General features: G+C 43.5%; 1 protein-coding gene across 2 annotated transcripts in view; it reads left to right on the top strand.

Annotated features, from left to right (window-relative positions):
- The window catches only part of LOC118716536 (histone-arginine methyltransferase CARM1-like), a 223,018-nt gene that overhangs the window by 192,208 nt on the left and 11,558 nt on the right, over nt 1-19,252 (top strand). For both annotated transcript variants that reach the window (XM_036433930.2, XM_036433931.2), the window contains exons 8-11: nt 12,617-12,698; nt 13,816-13,901; nt 14,479-14,568; nt 17,218-17,355. In XM_036433930.2, coding sequence (XP_036289823.1) covers nt 12,617-12,698; nt 13,816-13,901; nt 14,479-14,568; nt 17,218-17,355 — 396 coding nt within the window. The remainder of the gene's footprint in view (nt 1-12,616; nt 12,699-13,815; nt 13,902-14,478; nt 14,569-17,217; nt 17,356-19,252) is intronic.

The raw sequence follows: 19,252 nt of genomic DNA, 5'->3' as shown, positions 1-19,252 counted from the left end.
TGGTTGCGGGCATATCCCCAGTAGGGGGTATGCAAGAGGCAGCTGATTGATGATTCTCTCTCATCGATGTTTCTAACTCTCTATCTCTCTCCCTTCCTCTCTGTACAAAATCAATAAAATATATTTTAAAAAATAAAAATAAATAAATAAATAAATAAATAAAAGAAGAAAAAAAACATTTTTTTAAAATATCTCACTTCCCCAGTCAGCCACCGTTCACCCATTTAAGTCCCCTTGCAGCAAATTTTCTAAAAAGAGTCATCTAGCCCTAACTGGTTTGGCTGAGTGGATAGAGTGTCGGCCTGCAGACTCAAGGGTCCCAGGTTCAATTCTGGTCAAGGGTATGTACCTTGGTTGCGGGCACATCCCCAGTAGGAGGTGTGCAGGAGGCAGCTGATCGATGTTTCTCTCTCATTGATGTTCCTCTCTCTCCCTCTTCATCCCTCTCTGTAAAAAATCAATAACATATATTTTAAAAATAAATAAAAAGAGTCATCTATGCCCAGCCATCTCCAACTGCTCCCTTCAATTTTTCTCAAGACATTCTACCAAACTCACTCTTATCAAGGTCCCCAGTGCCTGACCTCCACATTGTTAATGCCAGTGATCAGTTCTCCCTGTTTGACTTATTTAATTTACCAGCATTTTTGGGTAGCTTTCGAGCAGAATTACTTATTTGTCCCACATTATTTTAATTTTTCTCCTGCCTCACTGGCCACTTTCTCAACCTGTCCTCATCTGGTTGTTACTTGTCTCTTTAACCTCTTGATGTTAGAGTGCCCAGGATGATGTCTTTGGACCTCTTCTCTGTCCACAGTTGTTACCCCCTTTGTAAGTTCACCCATTCCCAAAGTTCACAACCATCTATATAGTGATGATTCCTAAGTGTACCTTTCTGGCTCAGACATGTCCTGGGAACTCCAAATTTTTCACAGCCAACTTTGCCTTCTGTAAATCTCCCTTTGGAGAGACTTACCGTGCCTAAAACTCAACTTCTGATCTTCTCCACTCCCATAAACCTTCTCTGCTCATAGTTTTTCTATCCCAATTGCTAAGAAGTTTATCCTCCCAGTTATTGAGCCCCCAAACCTAAAAGGCTTCTCTTCTTGTACCCCACAGGAAAACCATCAAGAAATTATGTTGGCACTGTTTTCGAAATATATCCGGAATCTGACTGATTTTCAATATGTTCACTGTTCTCCTCAACACTATCATCTGATCTCATTACCGCGATAGATTCTTAACCTATCTTTCTCAGCATTTCCAAAATCTTCCAGTGGGTTCTAGTCTGACTCTTCATTTCCTACTACCATATTCAGTCAGCTCCATCCACACCAGTTTCCTGCTCATCCTTGGACAAATCAGACATGCCCCCACCGAAGGGCCTTTGCATTTGCTGACTTTCCACCTGGAATACTTTCTCCTCAATATTAATGGCTACTTCCTTCACCTCCATAAAGTCTCTTCATTAAATTCCACTTTCACAATAACACCTACCCTCACCACCCTATTTAAAACAGTAGCCATACCACTCCCAACCCCACGTTTTCTGCTCTGTATTTTTTCTCTAACATGTATTACCTCCTAAATGGTATATGCTTTCTTTATTTATCATTGTTTATTTTTGTATCCCTCCTGATAGACTGTCAGCAATTATAAGATCCAGAATTCTATCAATTTCCACTGTCTCTCAAGCACCCAGAACAGTGCCTGCCACATGCTAAGCCTTCAATAAATATTTATTAATATTTCTGAGTAGAAATTTTAATATCCTCAAGCATGTACAGAAATAATTACTATTAAGATTTTAGCTGATATCTTTTCAAATTTTCTATCCTTTATAAAGTAATTATCATACATTTTATAGTTTTCATTTTGTTTTGTTTTTCTTACTTTAACAATATCTTATTGACATTTTCTCATATCTGTTAGATAGCCTATATTCTACCAGAATATGAAACTTTATAGAATTTTATATACTAAGTTCTATAAGAAACAACACTAAAGTAAGTTTCCAATTATAGAAATCTTGATGTACATTCTGATTATTTCCTTACAATAAATTGCTAGAAGCAGAATCACTGGACCAAAAGGTGTGAAGAAGGAACTTTAAAAATTGTTCTTATATATTGCCAAATTGCCCTGTGGAAAAGTTTTACCAATTAACACTTCCACCAGTGGTATATGAGAATGTCTGCTCAGTCTTGCCCATAAGGGATATGTTTTATTTTTTTAAATGCCAATTTGATTTGCAAATTTTTTTTTTTTTAAATGGTGACCAGTTTATTTTTAATCTGTACTGCTTTGATAGCTGGTGCATTTGAATTATTTTATTTTTAGTCAATAAACATACAAAAATATTTTTTAAATCATATAGTTCTCAAAATTTACAGCCTTTGCTTTCTTTCTAATTTCCCTCCCTTCATAAAGCAGTTTTTGCATTAGACTACTAGCATGTGGACCTTCGGTTGCATTGCCCCAGGGAACAGGTGGTGAAAGCCTGCAAGATTTCTGTTAGAAGAAGCAAAGAAGTGGGAATGCTGGCTGAGGGGAAGAAGGGGGATGAAAAAAGAAATGAATTTGGGTGCATTTTGAGGGAGTCAGCTGAAGAGACTGAGGAAACAACTAACAGGCTGAATAAGATAATCATCAGGTATAATGAGTTATTAGTCTTCACATGACTTCCCTACCAATAGCACTTGATGCCATTGGCACATCTGGAGCCTAAACTTGGTTGTCTTTCTTTCCTGGCCCCAACTGCCCAGTCTCCTCCCCATCATGATCCAAATCTTCAACACTGGATTGACTCCAGGTTCATTCTTCATTGACTTCATTGATACAGCCGTCAGTATCATCTCTAGGCTGACAACTCCCATGGTTAGAACTCCAGCCCAGATCTCTCCCTGGAACCATAGGCATCGGATGTCCATCTGGCTGTTAACAAGTCTACTTAGATGTCTGTAGGATATCTTAAATTTAACATGTCCAAAGGCAAGCTGCTGCTCTTCACCGCCACCCCCTTAGCACGTTTATTGCAACTACAGAACAGAAAGCATAGGCAAACTGGCAGTTGTTAAACGCTAGATGAATCAGACTCTAGAGCCAGACTGAACGGTGCTTAATTCTGAGTTCTGTCAGTTACTAACTGTAAAACCTTAGCCAGGTTAGTCCAGTCTTTCTGAAACACAATTTCTTTATAAATTAAAGATCACAACATTGCCGGGACCGGTTTGGCTCAATGGATAGAGCGTCGGCTTGGGGACTGAAGGGCCTCGGGTTCGATTCCGGTCAAGGGCATGTACCTTGGTTGCGGGCATATCTCCAGTAGGAGGTGTGCAAGAGGCAGCTGATCGATGACTCTCTCTCATTGATGTTTCTAACTCTCTATCTCTCTCCCTTCCTCTCTGTACAAAAATCAATAAAATATATATATTTTTAAAAAATCACAGCATTACCTGCCTGGGGGTGGGGGAGTTTCAGTTTGAGGGCAGTGTGAGGGGTCTGCCAGACGCTGCATGTATCTATCCCAGTTGTACATTCAGGGATTGTGGAAATAAGCAAGGGTGGGTATGAGCCCCTTGGACACCCCGTGCAGTGGACTTGGTCCAAATCTTCATTTACTACCTGTCCTCCATAAACCCTTACCTACTAGAGGCATCCTAAACTCCTTAGTATCAATAATAGTTCCCCCCTTGTTATATAACATTCCTTTAAAAGTTGAGATATTTGCCTGACCAGTGTGGCTCAGTTGATTGAGCATGGTCCCAGAAGGTCACCAGTTCAATTACTGGTCAGGGCACATGTTCAGGTGGCAGCTTGATCCCAAATAGGGGGCATTCAGGAGACAGCCGATGGGTGTTTTTATCTCTCCCTCTCCCCTCCTCTGAAATCAATAAAAAACTTATTTTTTTAGATGGAGATGTTCTCCTTTCTCCCACATAGGTACTTTGTCCCAGAAACCCAAGTCCTCTGGCGAAGGATTGGGGAATATTTACCATAACTGCTTGTGGTGCTTCAGGGGCCTGGGCCTCCACTGTCATGGACCAGTTCTCTGCACCCATAAACCAGATCTGGAAATTAGTTCTGCAAGTTAAGTGAGGGATGCACTCTTTCTATTGTGACAGCTGAAGCCATAAGCTCACGAGCTAGCACGTTTGTTGTTGTTCTTGCTGTTACACAAATTGAGTACCATCCTGGTGACTGCACATCTCTTTCGCCTCTCTGGTAACAGTAGGATCTATCAGCATCCACCACAGATCCCTGTGGGTCAAGGTATTGCCACTCTAGCCTTGCTGTCTAACTCAGTATTATGTCATTTTTGCCTATGACAGTCGATTACTGCTTTATTGCTTCTGACATTTTAAAATTCCATCCCCATTGTGCTCATTGAGAGCATAATTTAATGGCACCATCACCTATTATTATTGATCTACTGAGGAGAGCCACCGTAAGCATCTCAAAAATGCCACTGCTCGCTCACGGAGTTACTCCAAGTTACCTAATAAAAGGAAGGTTTTCTGGGATTTGTCTGAGAATAGTCAGGTAGAATGTTCTTAGATCTTCTATAGTAAATTCATCCATTATTTCCACCTCTCTGAGCCTTCTGACCCTTTCCTCAATACTATGCTGCAGAAGTTTTAGAATCTCTGTCTCATTAACTGCAGGCCTCATGATGACCAAGCTTCAAAGCGACTTCCCAGCAGACCATGAGGACTGGTCTCTTGCTAGAGCATTGAATATGTGGAGTGCCCCTTGTCAGTGAATTGTACCCTCATCTGACTTATATTCTACCCTAGTTCAACACCTTTAAAAATCCATTTTCATACATATTTTCCTGTTTCTTAGTGGAAAATATTAACCAGCTTCTTGCAGTTCCTTAGGTGTGTAAGTTATCTCTTCCTAGAATAGGAATCATATTTACTGCTCAGGCAGTGCTGGAGTTATCAGCTGGACAGCGTGGGCAATAGTGAGGCAGATCCCGAGGGGAACAAAATTATCTTGCAAGGCACAAGCTTCAGGATAAGTTGTGCAGTCTTCAGGCGAAGGGAAGCTATTCTCTGCTGCGAACAGGGATAAGAATTCTGTTACTACAGCCCTGAAGGAGTCAAGGGTGTTGGGAAGGTGTTTTCAGGATTCTCTGCCTTGTGCACTCAACTTTCACAACCCCAGAGCTCAGAGCCCTTCTCTTTCCCTGTCAGGGCCCCAATATGATACATAAGTCAGTCAAAGTTGCCTGTCCAATCTCCTTCACAGCTCTCCTGCTATTACTGTTTTAATATCTCTTTTGGGCCGGGACCGGTTTGGCTCAGTGGATAGAGCGTGGGCCTGCGGACTGAAAGGTCCCGGGTTCGATTCCAGTCAAGGGCATGTACCTTGGTTGCAGGCACATCCCCAGTAGGGGGTGTGCAAGAGGCAGCTGATCGATGATTCTCTCTCATCGATGTTTCTAACTCTCTATCCCTCTCTCTTCCTCTCTGTGAAAAATCAATAAAACATATATTTTAATATCTCTTTTGGGGGTAGGGAGATGGGCAATTTTAATTTGAGGAACTGTCTAATTCTGTACCTGAGTTTTGGCACAGCAGGTCTGGGAGCACTGAGGAGATAAGAATTCCTTTAAATTCTGCTAAGAAAACCCTCTGGTTTCACAGTGTTTCTTAAGTTGGGAATTGGTTGCCCTGAGAATATAGTTCTCTTTTTTTTGCAATGCTTCCAATGCTGTTAACAGAGACTTGCCTGCTCCTCACTCCATATAATTATTATCACCCCAGAATCTCAAGCACACAGTTACCATATAGCCCAATGCTTCACCTTCTACCTTTATTGCATCCTAATTAACCACCAGTGAGATCATTAGTAATTACAATGAAACTACATGCCAAGGGTTATCACTTCCTGCTAGCAGTGAGGATTCTATTGTCATCAAGTTGGTGAATAATTCCATCTTGAGGGTCTACATTCTAGGGCCACACTTTATATTGATTGTCTTTACTTAGGGTCCCCAGAAATCCCAGTCTTAGACAAAGCTTATAAGGTGCCACTTTATTAAAAAATATAATCTCAGTGAAACAAGAATGAGGAGAAAACAAGAGTGAGGCAGGCAAGGAGGGAAATAATACACAAATACGTTTCTGAGCTGAACACTGGGTGGTACCAAACATCAAGAGATTGCTTGATCCGTTGATTGAACCACATCTCAGGACAGTTTATACAAGGGTGGGAGAGAAGCAAAGGTATCCATTGCCTCTTATATCCCCACTGGTCAGATGTTCATCCTTCCACATTAACTACACACTGGGTTGTGCATGCATGGGCATCAAATGGGTCTCAAGGCATCTCATGCTCCAGAGTCAGCAGGGGTCCTGGGGCAGGAGGGGAGACACCTATGTGCAGGCCTGAGCAGAAGCACTGTTGGGTTGTGCTCAGGTGGGGTCAGATGAGTCCTTACCTCAACATAGCAAGAGTGGAACACATGGCTGAGGATTCCAGAGACAGGTAAGACTGAGTGAATCTGACACTTAAAAGGTGATACACCACTTAGGGAACCAGGGAAAAGGAGCCATTTCCTCTTCTCAGCTTGGTATGAATGGATATGCATCCACCATGCTCAACAGGAGCCGATCCAATGGAATGATATTAGGGATAGATACCCTTTGTGGATGCCCTGTAGTTTGTTGTTCTTTACAGAGATCAGAAGTCCATGCTTGCAAAGGACAAGGGAAGATGAATGGAACAGGACTAAGCCACAGGCAATAAGTGCTCCCATTTTGCACCATTCCACTCCAAATATACCGTATTTTTTGGACCATAAGACGCTCCGGACCATAAGACGCACCAGTTTTTAGAGAAGGGAAATGAAGAAAAAAAGATTCTGAAACAAATAGTGTCTAAAATATTTTATGTGCATTAAAACCCAACATCACAGTCATAAACATATGTAATCAACCCTGTAAAGTAAACAACAGCATTTAGAACCATTTTAGAGCCGGGCAAGCACACAGAGACCACACAGAGCCGGGCAAGTAAAAAAACTTTTTTTTAAAGTATATGTGTACGCTATATTTGGACCATAAGACGCAGGGACTTTTCCCCCCCCCACTTCTGGGGGGGAAAAAGTGCGTCTTATGGTCCGAAAAATACGGTACTACATGTCTTGCTGACCATCGTACTGCTGGGAAATAGGACATCTGGTCAGCTGAATGAATAATTTGCTAAATTCCACTGTGAAGATAATGGGTGGTTCATTCCTAGGCTAATTCTGCTCCTAAACTGAAATTTCTACTAAAGGTTCTTTTGTGTATAGGTAGAGTTTTAGGCCTTCTGGACTTTCCCAGTAATAGATTTGACTCTGATAGTCACTGGTTCATAGAAATATTATGTGAGCCAGATAAGAACATTTCACGTCACCATGTGATTAAACCAGATTTTTGTCAGAAGCTACGCATGTGCACAAAGTTTCACAGAGAAGGAACTTTTGCAGGAATACTGAGGCCAATGCAATCATGTTTGGATTTTCATGGGCCACTGTCCTCGTTTTGTTATTTTTCAATGATTTTTGGAACTTTAATTTCCTTTCAACTATCCAGTTTTGTTTTTAAATGTATATTTCCTTGGCTTCTCTATTCATATCTGCAGCTCTTGAACTCATCTGGCTTTTGCTTACAGAATAAGCCTTAATTTTTACATTCATCTTTTTTTGTAACTTGTGTCAAATTCATAGCTGCTGGACCTACACACATCCAGACCTGCGTCATCGAGGATGTAGTATTTCAGTTTCTGGATCCTCTGACATTTCCAGACAGAATCACCAATCCAGCAGATATCCTCTTTACCATGCCCTCACCTGGTTCTAATGGCTAAAACAATCTAGTTCCTTACTCACAGAATTAGGAGTCCACTGAATTAGGCAAAGCTATTTATTATATTCATAGCACATATACAGGCAGACTCTTATTAATTGTTTTCTTTCCACTTTTGGTTTTAAGAAACAAACAAACAACAATGAGAAATTACAAGAAAAAGAATATTTCTGGTGAATTTATCTGAAAACCCAAGAGCAGGTTCAGCTTCTCAAATACAAGTGGATTCGGGCTCACTCACGTTGGGTCAGATATCCCTCCCCACTCCCTCCGTCTGTCACACTTTCCCTCCAACTCTCTTAGCCCCACTCAGTAAGAATTTTCTTCATGGAAGCAACATGGTTTCCAGCAAATCTAGATTTATAGACTCATATCTTCATATCTACTTCTTCTTTGTAGCAGTAGGAGCAAATATCTTAGACTTGACTGTCTTCAAGTCAGATGTTTAACCCTGGATCCATTGCCAAGGCCAGGGAGATAAGATGCTCTGGTTGGCTGAGACTGAGCCAACCTGCAGAGGGCAGAGTCAAGACCATCCAAATCACAAGAACAGAGAACAAGGAAGATGTATCTTCCAGAAGATCTGGTGTCATTAACAGAAGAAGAGCAACTGTTTGCTGGTAGAACAAACAAAAGATGTCCACCACAGTTGTCTTGACACTCTTCCTTCTGACACAGACTTCCAATTCCTGTGCAAACCAAGAATGACACAGGCTCTCTGTCACTTCTTACAAAAGAGCCACAGTCAGAAGTTTGGATGCTTTTAAGGCCTGTGAACCCATTTCTCCCTCTCCTTTGTACCAAAAATGTATTTCACAAGTACAAAATGTATATAAATACAGACATGTAAAATATAAGCTGCATTATTTTGATGGAGTTTAAATCAGCAAAACCAGACACAAAATGAATTGAGCATCTTTGCGTGATGGTACATCTGCATTCTGCTGATGCATGAAATTGTCTGAAGCAACCAATCCTTTAGTCCTGCCATGTGTAAGGGATGTATACGAAGTTGAATAAAGATGCATTTTTTTTCCTAAAGAGCCATCCTTCTCCTATCGGCGTTTCTACCAGGCCATTCCAACCACCCTCTCTCGCGGCATTCTCAGCACCCTGTGTGACGTAGCTGACATTCTTGGATCCTTGCTTTTGGTTTCTAGTTCTTAGGGAAACATATGACTTTCACCCATTGGCATCCCTTGGTTGATAATCTCAATAAAGCATAGTACATGAAGAGACCCAAAACTTGTTAATTGTTCAACAGCGGAATGGGGTTTCCCTTCCCTCATGTTTCCTTTCTTCCTTCATTATATTTTCTTAATGTTTGGGGGTTTTTTTTTACACTTGATCTTAGCCAAAAGGCCGAGGAGCGATGTTTGTTTGTGTTTGTTTTGTTTTGTTTTTAAAGGAAGGGAGCTTTTGATGTGGATTGAGAGATTTTTGTTGTTGTTGTTGTTAGAATGAAGAAGCAAAGATTTTATTAAAGTAAAATATCTGAGTTATGTTATGAGAGAGAGTGTTCATATGAGCAAGAGTGTGTTCATATGAGCAAGACCCTCGCACTGGAGAGGGTCTCTTCTGTTGAATCTGGAAGACCAGGGCTAACTAATGCAAGAGAGCCCAAGGCTGCACCACCCTCCTTCTAAGACAGATCCAGACACTGGTGGGGAGGAGGGACAAAAGGCCGAGGTGAACTAGAGGAGCGACTACAAGAACAGGAGAGGCTGGAGAAGGGAGGTTCTCCTGGCTGCGGGCCTGAGCCAGGCTCAGCGCAGAGAATGTGAAGTTAAGGTGAGGGTAAGTGGTTTGCTCCTTTCTCTGCATTGTGGGTATGTTTAGGCATAACTAACAATAAGATGGTTTTCCTGCCAAAACCGGTTTGGCTCAGTGGTAGAGCATCTGTCTGCGGACTGAAAGGTCCCAGGTTCAATTCCGGTCAAGGGCATGCACATTGGTTGCAGGCACATCCCTGGTGGGGGATGTGCAGGAGGCAGCTGGTCGATGTTTCTCTCTCATCGATATTTCTAGCTCTCTATCTCTCTCCCTTCCTCTCTGTAAAAAAAATCAATAAAATATATATATTTTTTTAAAGATGTTTTTCCTTCTGGACTTTAGTTGTGGGAGGTTCCAGATGCTGCATGTATTGTGGAGAAGTGGCGGGGGGCGGGGGGGGAGGGGCGAGGGGGCGCGGATGCACTTGAAATTTGGAATACAGGACAAAAAAAAAACAAAAAACCACACACATAGATTCTGCCTTGTGGGCTTCTAAAGGGATCGTAAGTTAAGTCAGAAAACAAAACCCACATAGATTCTGCCTTGTGGGCTTCTAAAGGGATCGTAAGTTAAGTCAGAAAACAAAACCCACATATGATGGAAATGATCCCCAGCTTCTAAGTCAACAGATTCACTTCCTAATCCATCCCCCCACCCTGGGGACTCAGAGTGATGCCAGCGCCCCTCTGCTTTAATCATTTTTATGAAGCGTTTCAGAAGGAGATTGGAGATTTCTAAGAATTAGAAACATAGTCCAGCCAGAAACGTTTTAAAACCCAGGCAGTGGGCTCAGTGCCCACAACTCTCCGTCTGCCCAAGGAACGGTGCCCATTTGCACCACACTGATCGTGGCTACTGGGCTTTCATTGGCACTGAACACACAAAGCAAATGGCACAGACCAGGCCCTCCTCCCCCACTGAGAGCTGTGGTTGTATGTGAAGAACAGAGAGCCATTCTCAACCTCAGCCACTGCCAGGCAGGAGCTGTCTTTGCTCTTGGGGATTTCTCTTTCACCTACTTGGCGAGGATTCTAGGACAGCTAACTTAGTAGTGTTCAACCCTGACTGCACGTTAGAATCACCTAGTGAGCTTTGGAAACAAAGAAATAACAAAAGGAAAGAGTCATCCTAGGTAGAGGGAAAACAAGCAAAGGCTCAGAGATGAGAAATAGGACAAGTTCCTCAGGATCTGAAAGTGGCTCGGCGGGGCTTGCATTGCACTTTGAGGTTGAGGCCTGGCTGTTGATCTAACACTATGCTGCTTCCCTGCGTCTCTAGGGAGCATCTGAGACTTTGCCTCCTGTTGTAGAGCCTTCCTTTGGCTGTGCCTTCCATCACAACCTAATTGCACCACAGATTTTTAATGTTTATTCTGTGCTTTGTTGTGTTCTCTCTCTCTCTCTCTCTCTCTCTCTCTCTCTCTCTCTCTCTCTTCCCTCCATATTGGCAGGTGGAATTGGGGGGAGGAGGGTGGAGAAGGAGATGGATGAATTAAATTCCCATCTGATGGACACCCTTAATAAACGACTTTTTAATCTCAGGATAAAAGCCCTCACTCTTTAGTAGCGAGGTCCCAAGCCTTTCTGGAGTTGGACCTGGGAATTGGAATTATTAACAAGCTCCTCCAAGTAATCTCCATGGTTCAGATTGGGAACCCCTGCCCTAGACCCCAGTGCTGAGGTGAGGTTCAGAGAATGACAGCCGGCACTTAGACAGCAGTGACAAAATGTCAAGTGAAATAAGCCAGTCAAAGGAAGATAAGTATCACATGGCCTCACTCGTGTGGAATCTAATGAACAAAATAAACTGATGAACAAAATAGACTCAGAGACGTAGAAGCATGGAACAGACTATGGAACCTCAGAGGGAAGGTGGGGAAGGATGGGTGGGAGAGAGAGGTCAACCAAAGAACTCACATGCTTCTATGCATAGCCCATGGACACAGACAACAGGGTAGTGAAGGCCTGGGGGCTGACTAGAAGAGTTAGGTGGTGGGCGGGACACATAGATATTACTTTCAACTATAAAGATTTTTTTAAATGCCAAGCACTGCTCAAAGGGCTTTGCTTATATTAACTCATTTAATCCTTACTGTAACCTGCAAAGTGAGCCTTGCATTATTTTTATTTTTAGAGATAAGAAAACTGGTAGAGTTCATGTGACTTGCCTAAGGCACAGAGCCAGGGTTTGAACAAAGCTAGTCTTAATCCAGATACTGGATCTCCTCCCTACATAGCCAAGACCTTTAGGCAACACGACAGAGAGCCCATGCTGTGCTGCAGGTACCGGTGGCTGCTGGTGACACTGGGGCACTGAAGGAGAAAGCAGGATTTGTAGCACTTGCTGGATGTCACCGACCACAGAATTGAGGAGTGTGCACAATGGACTGTGACAATCCAGCCGTCACTCACTGGGCCTGCCCTGTCTGCCACAACGGCAAAGGCTGTCATGAAGGCGCCAGCCAGTGGCTATGGAGGACAGAAAAGGGAAATCCACCTCCCAAAACAACAGGAGTGTCCAGAGGCTTTGCAGATCTAAAGTCGTGTTCTGGGTTGAGCTAATGAGAGGGTCCAGAAATTGTATTTTGGGACTTGCATAGAGTGTCATAGACCAGGCATGAGATCAAGGATGGGCCATGAGGCCAAGGGTGGGAGCCCAAAGGCCTTCCTCCGCCCCCCCCCCCAATATCCTTCTCATTATGTGTCCCCACAAGAAACTTCCATTACCTCAGCTACACCCTCCCTTCTCTCTTGCCCAACACAGGTCAAATGCAGGTCTTAGAGAACATTTCTGCTCTGCTGCTGCCTACTGACCAGTTGTCCTTCTCATGGCCTCATTCTTACTCCATGGTACAGATTGGGAGGTCATGTGATGCTTAAATAAACTGATGACCGTGATGAGCTTCTACATCACAGCTCTGCTGGGCTTCGGGACTCAGGTGAGGGATGGGATGACATACATGATGACTCTTTATGCTATTGCAGGTACCAGCAGTGCTTCTACGGGGTCAACCTGTCCAGTCTCCGGGCTGCTGCGGTGGATGAATACTTCAGACAGCCAATCGTCGTAAGTGTGTTCTCCTTATGGTCTTCCTCCTGTATGTTTGTTTGTTGATTCATTCATTCATTCATGTACGCACGCGTGAGCCTGCATCCACTGTGCCGCCAGGCTGGGTGCTAAGCCATCACAGAAGAGCATGTTTTCAAGTCTTCCAGCTTTGATCTCCCAGTCCATTAAGGAAATTCTCAGAAAATGAAAGCAAGGCCATTTGAGGGCTGCCTTTCAATAAGTGACTTCAGATTTTCTTCCAGCTCAGACCCATCCCCTGCAAACACTCAGCCTCCTCACTTCTTCAATAATGCACTTCCTCCCATTGATTCTAGTGGCCCAAGGCGCAATTAAAGAGGAAGTGTTGTAAATAAATAGCAGAGACTAGGAGCTTTGCTGGCACAGATTTGGGTTTCAATGGTGGCTCCATCTCACTGTGTAACCGTGGACAGCTTGACGTTTGCGTCGTCCGAAACTCTTTCAGTTGTAAGTGGAAGGGAACCCAACTCCCGTGGCTTAGGCTGAAATGGAATCACTGGCCCTCAAGAAACGCAAAGCCTGGAGCTAGAGCTGGTTTCAGAGACTTGCTGCACAAGTTCAGGCAGTGCCTTCGGGCTCTGGTTTTCCTATCCTCATCACATACCTCCGTTTCCTCTGGTTTAATTCTGTCCTTCCCCTCGTGGCAGGGAGATGTTTCAGAAGCTCCAGGCTCCGATTCTTAAAACTCTGAGTCCCAAACAAGAGCCTGCCTTTTCCTAATAACCTGGGCAAAAGCCCAAGAATTAATTTTGATAAAGCCTGATTGTCCGATGAGCTTAGTGACTGTGCAGCTTCTTGGAATGTGGAGAAGAGGTCAATTCTTGATGGTCAGAAACCACCAAATGCCTGCCCCGGAGAATTTGTGAAGATTGATATAGGCTAGGAAAGCACAGAATTCTTAGGGCCGGGCAAACAGTAACCACTGAATAAATGTTGGCTTGTATCAGTAATATTATTCTCATTAAGTTCATGCCTTCTAAAGTCTAATCTCACTGACTAAAAATCCCAGGAGGAAAGCTGGACTGCAATCAATCTTGCTTGAATTCAGTCTGTCCTGACAGAAAGATAACATCTTTGTGTGTTTTTTATTCCCCAGGACTCATTTGACATTAGGATTTTGATGGCTCGATCAGTCAAGTACACAGTGAACTTTATGGATGCAAAAGAGGCAGATCTCCACAGGTTTGTACCAATAAGTGATGCTCCCGGTTTTTAAGTCTCCTCTCTCGCTTTCCCACCCCCAAGTCTGCAGTGCAGAGATTTGCTGTTCACACAGGGAAGAGATCTGAGGTCTGAGTCACACACGGAAATAGTTCATTAGCACTGGTTTCCCTTATTGCAGAATAAGGGTAAGGATTGTTTCAAGAATTGAATGAGAAAAATTAAACAGTGTATATCTCTACTTACATAACCAGACACTACTCCGAGCCCGTAACATATGACCCATTTAATCCTCACGCAGCACCATGCAAACAGTACCATTGTTTTGTCCATTTTACCAATGACACATATGAGGCAGAGTGGAACAATCAATTGCATAAGGTCACAGAATGAATAAATGTCATGAGAGCTGGGACTTGAACCGTTCCTAAAGCTCCAGAGTCTGGGCTTTTTAACAATTCACCCAGGTCAGTGCCCGTAAGAATGACAAGAAGAGCTATAATCTGATGAGTGCTATAGTCCCACTCATCTCACAAGAGTATCCGGGATACTTGGTCAACAAGAAAACGTGTCTTCTTTCTCTTTTGTCTCCTTGCAGAGTAGAAATCCCCTTTGTGTTTCAGATGACACAGTCTGGCCTCATCCACGGCCTGGCGTTCTGGTTTGACGTGGCCTTTGTCGGATCTGTGTAGGTATCACCCCCCTTCTTCACCTACTCTCTCCCATGCTGCCTTCTGCCGTTTGTAATCAGACCTTTAACACTTAAAAAAATTAACTTCAACTGCAATAATACTGGTTTTTATGCATTCCAAGAAGATAAGCATTGATGTTAGTGTTACTTTTAGATTTTTAGGGTGCACAGAAAATAGGACAGTTTTCCGTAGTGTCATATCAACTCTGGCTAAAAGAAAGGAGGGCGAGAGGGTCTGTGCTTTATCTACCCTCCTATTTTTTTCCAGAATAGATGTGTGTGTGTGTATGTGTGTGTGTGTGTATGTGTGTTGGGGGGCGGGGGCGGGCAACCATCCCACCTGACTGCAGAATCTCTTGTATCTGGGGTAACACCTCGTGTCATTCTTTCTCCCGTTCACAGCCTTTGCTTTCACAATTTAGAATCCCTTTTTAATGACCAGGCAGGCTGGCAGTGCTGATATTACCGTATTTTTCGGACCATAAGACGCACTTTTTTCCCCCCAGAAGTGGGGGGGAAACGTCCCTGCGTCTTATGGTCCAAATATAGCCTACATATATACTTTAAAAAAAAAAGTTTTTTTACTTGCCCGGCTCTGTGTGGTCTCTGTGTGCTTGCCCGGCTCTAAAATGGTTCTAAATGCTGCTGTTTACTTTACAGGGTTGATTACATGTGTTTATGACTGTGATGTTGGGTTTTAATGCACATAAAATATTTTAGGACACTATTTGTTTCAGAATCTTTTTTTCTTCATTTCCCTTCTCTAAAAACTGGTGCGTCTTATGGTCCGGAGCGTCTTAAGGTCCGAAAAATACGGTAATTGCAACATTAGGTAACTCCTCCATCCTGAACTCCTTTCTCCCTACGGCAAAGGGTTGAAGTTGCAGGGCTTTAACAGAGGATAAAAAGCACCAACAAGTTGACTATTGGGTCTTGGGGCTCCTGGTAAAGGTTTTGCCACTCCCATGCTCCTCCTCTTTGCTCTCCTGACTTCCGGACCTTCTTCCTAGGCTTGCTCCAGTGCTCAGCTAGCAAAGAGACTTGCTTTGAGTCAAATGACCAGGCAAAAGGAAACCCTTCACAGTACACCTCCTCCACTCCTTATACCACCATCCAGGCTCATCTTTGCACCTGGCTCATAAATCTGTAATAAAGTTTGGGGTTCATGGGAGAAGGGGTCCCTGGAAGCTTTGCCTGGGCTAGCAGAGAGAAAATGGTGTGCAAGTCATTCCTACACCACATAAGCATGTCTATTCAAAGATTCCATACATGTTCCCCTTAGACTTTCCCCCAGTAATATCCCAAGTAAATGCATCGGTTCCTGCAAAGGCAAGGACGATAAGCTTTAAGTGGCCTGCTTCCAGCGGGAAATTCCTTTGAAGTTAAAAGTGTTATCTTTAACAGCTATAGAAAATTTGCATTCTAGTTTGTAATGTGCCTGAGTATATTTTGATATACAAGTGGTTTATATCACTTAGTAACTTATATAAAATGTGCCCCCAAAATCTTCAAGTCAAAATATACACTGAAAATTTACCCCACACTTAGCATGCACCTTCTCCCTATGAGCCAACATCACCGCCATGGCAAGTGGCGCAGTGCTCAGAGCACAGCAAGACGTTCTCACTTCTTCATCTGAAATGAAGAACCTCAACTTAAACTTTGCCTCACACACACACACACACACACACACACACACACTCCATATCTAATGGAAGGGAGGTAGAGGTCATGCACTCCAGTAGTTTCCCTTTTTTTAGATTTTTACTGATTTTTAGAGAGAGACAGACAGACAAATAGACATTGATGTGAAAGGGAAGCATCAGTTGGCTGCCTCCTGAATGCCCCCTGCCAGGGACCGAGCCCTCAACCCAGTCTGGGTCTGTACAGGGGATGGAATCAGCAACCTTTCGATGCACAGGATAATGCCCATCTAACGAGCCATACTGGCTAGGGCTCCAGGAGTGTTTCTTGCTTCGAGAATCTCCATCAGGAACCCTGAACAAGTTGGTATGAATCATTAAGAGCCCAGACTCCAAACTTCTTAAACAAATCAGTTCCCAATTTAACTCTGTTACTTTTTGGGTTTCTCATTAACTTTGATTCAGAAGTATAGCCAATGGATGGGAAGCCCGGCTCTCCACTTGTCCTCTGTGTGATGTTAGGCAAGTCCTTTAAGCTCTCTGGGCTTACTCCATAGGGTTGTTGGGTAGTACGCACAATGGGCTAATATGCACAAAGCTCCTGGGACAGTACACAGCACATAATAACTGCTCAATAAAGTGAGCTATCGTTATCTGAAAAGGGTTCAGTGAGTCAAAACAATGAAAATTATCTATCAACCTAAGTCCCCAACCCAATCCTATTAATATATAATAAAAGCACAGTAGCATAGTATGCAAATTGTCCCCTCCACCAGAATTCTTCTGGGAGTTCAACAGGGGACAGTGGGGGGGGGGGGGGGGGGGGGGGGGGGGGCGCGGGGAGGCCCCGGTGGTAGCAGGTGACCAAGGAAAGGGAGGGAGGCCCTGGCCATCTGCCTGCTGATGGGACCCTACCAGTGCACGAATTTCATGCACTGAGCCTCTAGTCAATTAAAATAAGCCTGGAAGATAATTGGCTTTCCTCTCTTTTCTTGCCCTACAGGGTAACAGTTTGGCTGTCCACAGCCCCAACCGAGCCTCTGACCCACTGGTACCAGGTGCGGTGCCTTCTTCAGACTCCTCTCTTTGCCAAGGAAGGGGAAACCCTCTCAGGGAGAGTGCTGTTCATAGCCAATAAACGGTAAGCAGGAAAGGATAGCCATGATCTCGCCGCTGCTTGTAGGCATGGTGGGTGGGAGCAGGGGGGAAAAACTGGCAGGAACCTGAGACTCCAGCACTGAGAAATAGCAACTTTCCAAAGGCCTGGCGGAATGTCACAGGGACCCTCTGCCACAAAACGGGCAGGGCAGATGTCCGCTCTGCACTGCGTGTGGCAAGGAAGAGGAGCTTCGGGTACCGCCAGGGCCGTGTTCTCCACCTGACCGTGGAGGAAAGAGGGAAATCCACCAGCTCCTGGAAAGGCTTGCCAAAGGCTTAAATGACCAACTGCTTTAAATCCCACGTCAGCTTCCTGGCCTCTCACAACACCTGTCCAGCCACTCAGCCCAAATTTAGTGCAATAAAATTCATCGACATTTGCAGGGGCGGTGTCTGGTGTGTCAGACAGGATTGGCTGCTTCTGGCCGGTAATGGATTTCATAAGTTCTCTGCAGTAATTCCTTTGATTTATCTCATAATATGCTCTCTTTTCTTTTTGCCTTTTGGGAGCTTCTCTTGGGTGCATTAGAGGAGAGAGGAGGGGCAGGCTGGGTCAAGGACTCTTGGGATAGTAAGGGTACTCAAAGGTCATCTCATTCAACTGTCTTCCCTCCCTACCAGCCCCGCTTCCTTGGGTCTGTGCTTGAGCAGTCCAGGGACAGAGAGCTCACCACCTCCCAAATCAACCCTTTCATTTCTAAAAGTCTTTATTTATTTATTAAAATACATTGTTGATGATTTCAGAGAGGAAGGTAGAGAGGGGGAGAGAAATAGAAGCATAAATGAACATAAATAGAAAACCACTGATGAGCTGCCTCCTGCATACCCCACATTGGGAATTGAGCCTGCAATCCTGGCATGTGCCTGGGCTGGGAATCGGACTGTGACCTCCTCGTTCATAAGTTGATGCTCAACCGCTGAGGCTCACTGATGGGGCTCTTTATTTCTTTAATTACAAAAAGCTAACGTGCTCATATGTGAACTCAAAACTACCGAAGTGTCTCCGGCCCCTCTACGCTCCCACCATTTGCCACACTCTCCAGATGTGACCCATTGTCTCTGTCTTTCAGGTGGTTTTCTGTGCGTGTGCCAACAAGTGCCATCCTTGTGGGTTGGTTGTTGTTTTATAAGGAGATTTCACTAGCAGTCTGAAACTTAAGATTTCCCTGAGTACTAAGTCCCGAATTTGTATAAATGGATTTGCTTTGTTCTTTTCATAGATGCATAATAGTCTGGGGCATGGATATACCATAATGTTATTTCTCATTCCATGGTTGATATTTAGCTTGCTTTCTTTCTTTGCTATTGCAAAAAGGTTTGCACTAAACATACTTGAATATATAGCTTGCCCTTGAATATTTCTAAATGAGATGCCTAAAAATGGAAATACTGGATTAAGGAGTACATACTTGTTACACTTTGGTAAATACTACCAGTTGCCACTCACACCAGCCATGGCTCATTTCTCCACATTTCCCTAGACTGAATGTTGTCATTCTCTATGGCTTTTGGTAATCTAATAGCCCCCAAAATAAGTTTTTAAGTTGCATCTTGTTGTTTTGGTTTGCATTTACTGATAAGGTTAGATAACTTTTCATACCGTCTTAGGCTATTGATGTTGTAATCTTTAGATATCTCTATTTATTACAAAAGTATTCTTACAGTTGATCCTATATCTTACTTCCTGTAAATTCTAATTGATCTTAGTTATATCTCTGAATTTTTAGAAAAAGGTCTATTCCAACCTTCCAATGGCAGTTGTTCAAATATTTGGAGAGTTTTATGAAATATCATTTCCATCTCTATCTTCAAGCTAACATCCTCGACTCCTTCCTTCTATAAGAGTGACTGAAGTAGTTTAAAATTCTAAGTCCACTCCT

This window comes from Pipistrellus kuhlii, unplaced genomic scaffold (genome assembly GCF_014108245.1).
Source record: "Pipistrellus kuhlii isolate mPipKuh1 unplaced genomic scaffold, mPipKuh1.p scaffold_m20_p_12, whole genome shotgun sequence".
NCBI lineage: Eukaryota > Metazoa > Chordata > Mammalia > Chiroptera > Vespertilionidae > Pipistrellus > Pipistrellus kuhlii.
The sequence above is the reverse complement of the archived record's forward strand: the minus strand, read 5'-3'. Positions and strand labels throughout refer to the sequence as shown.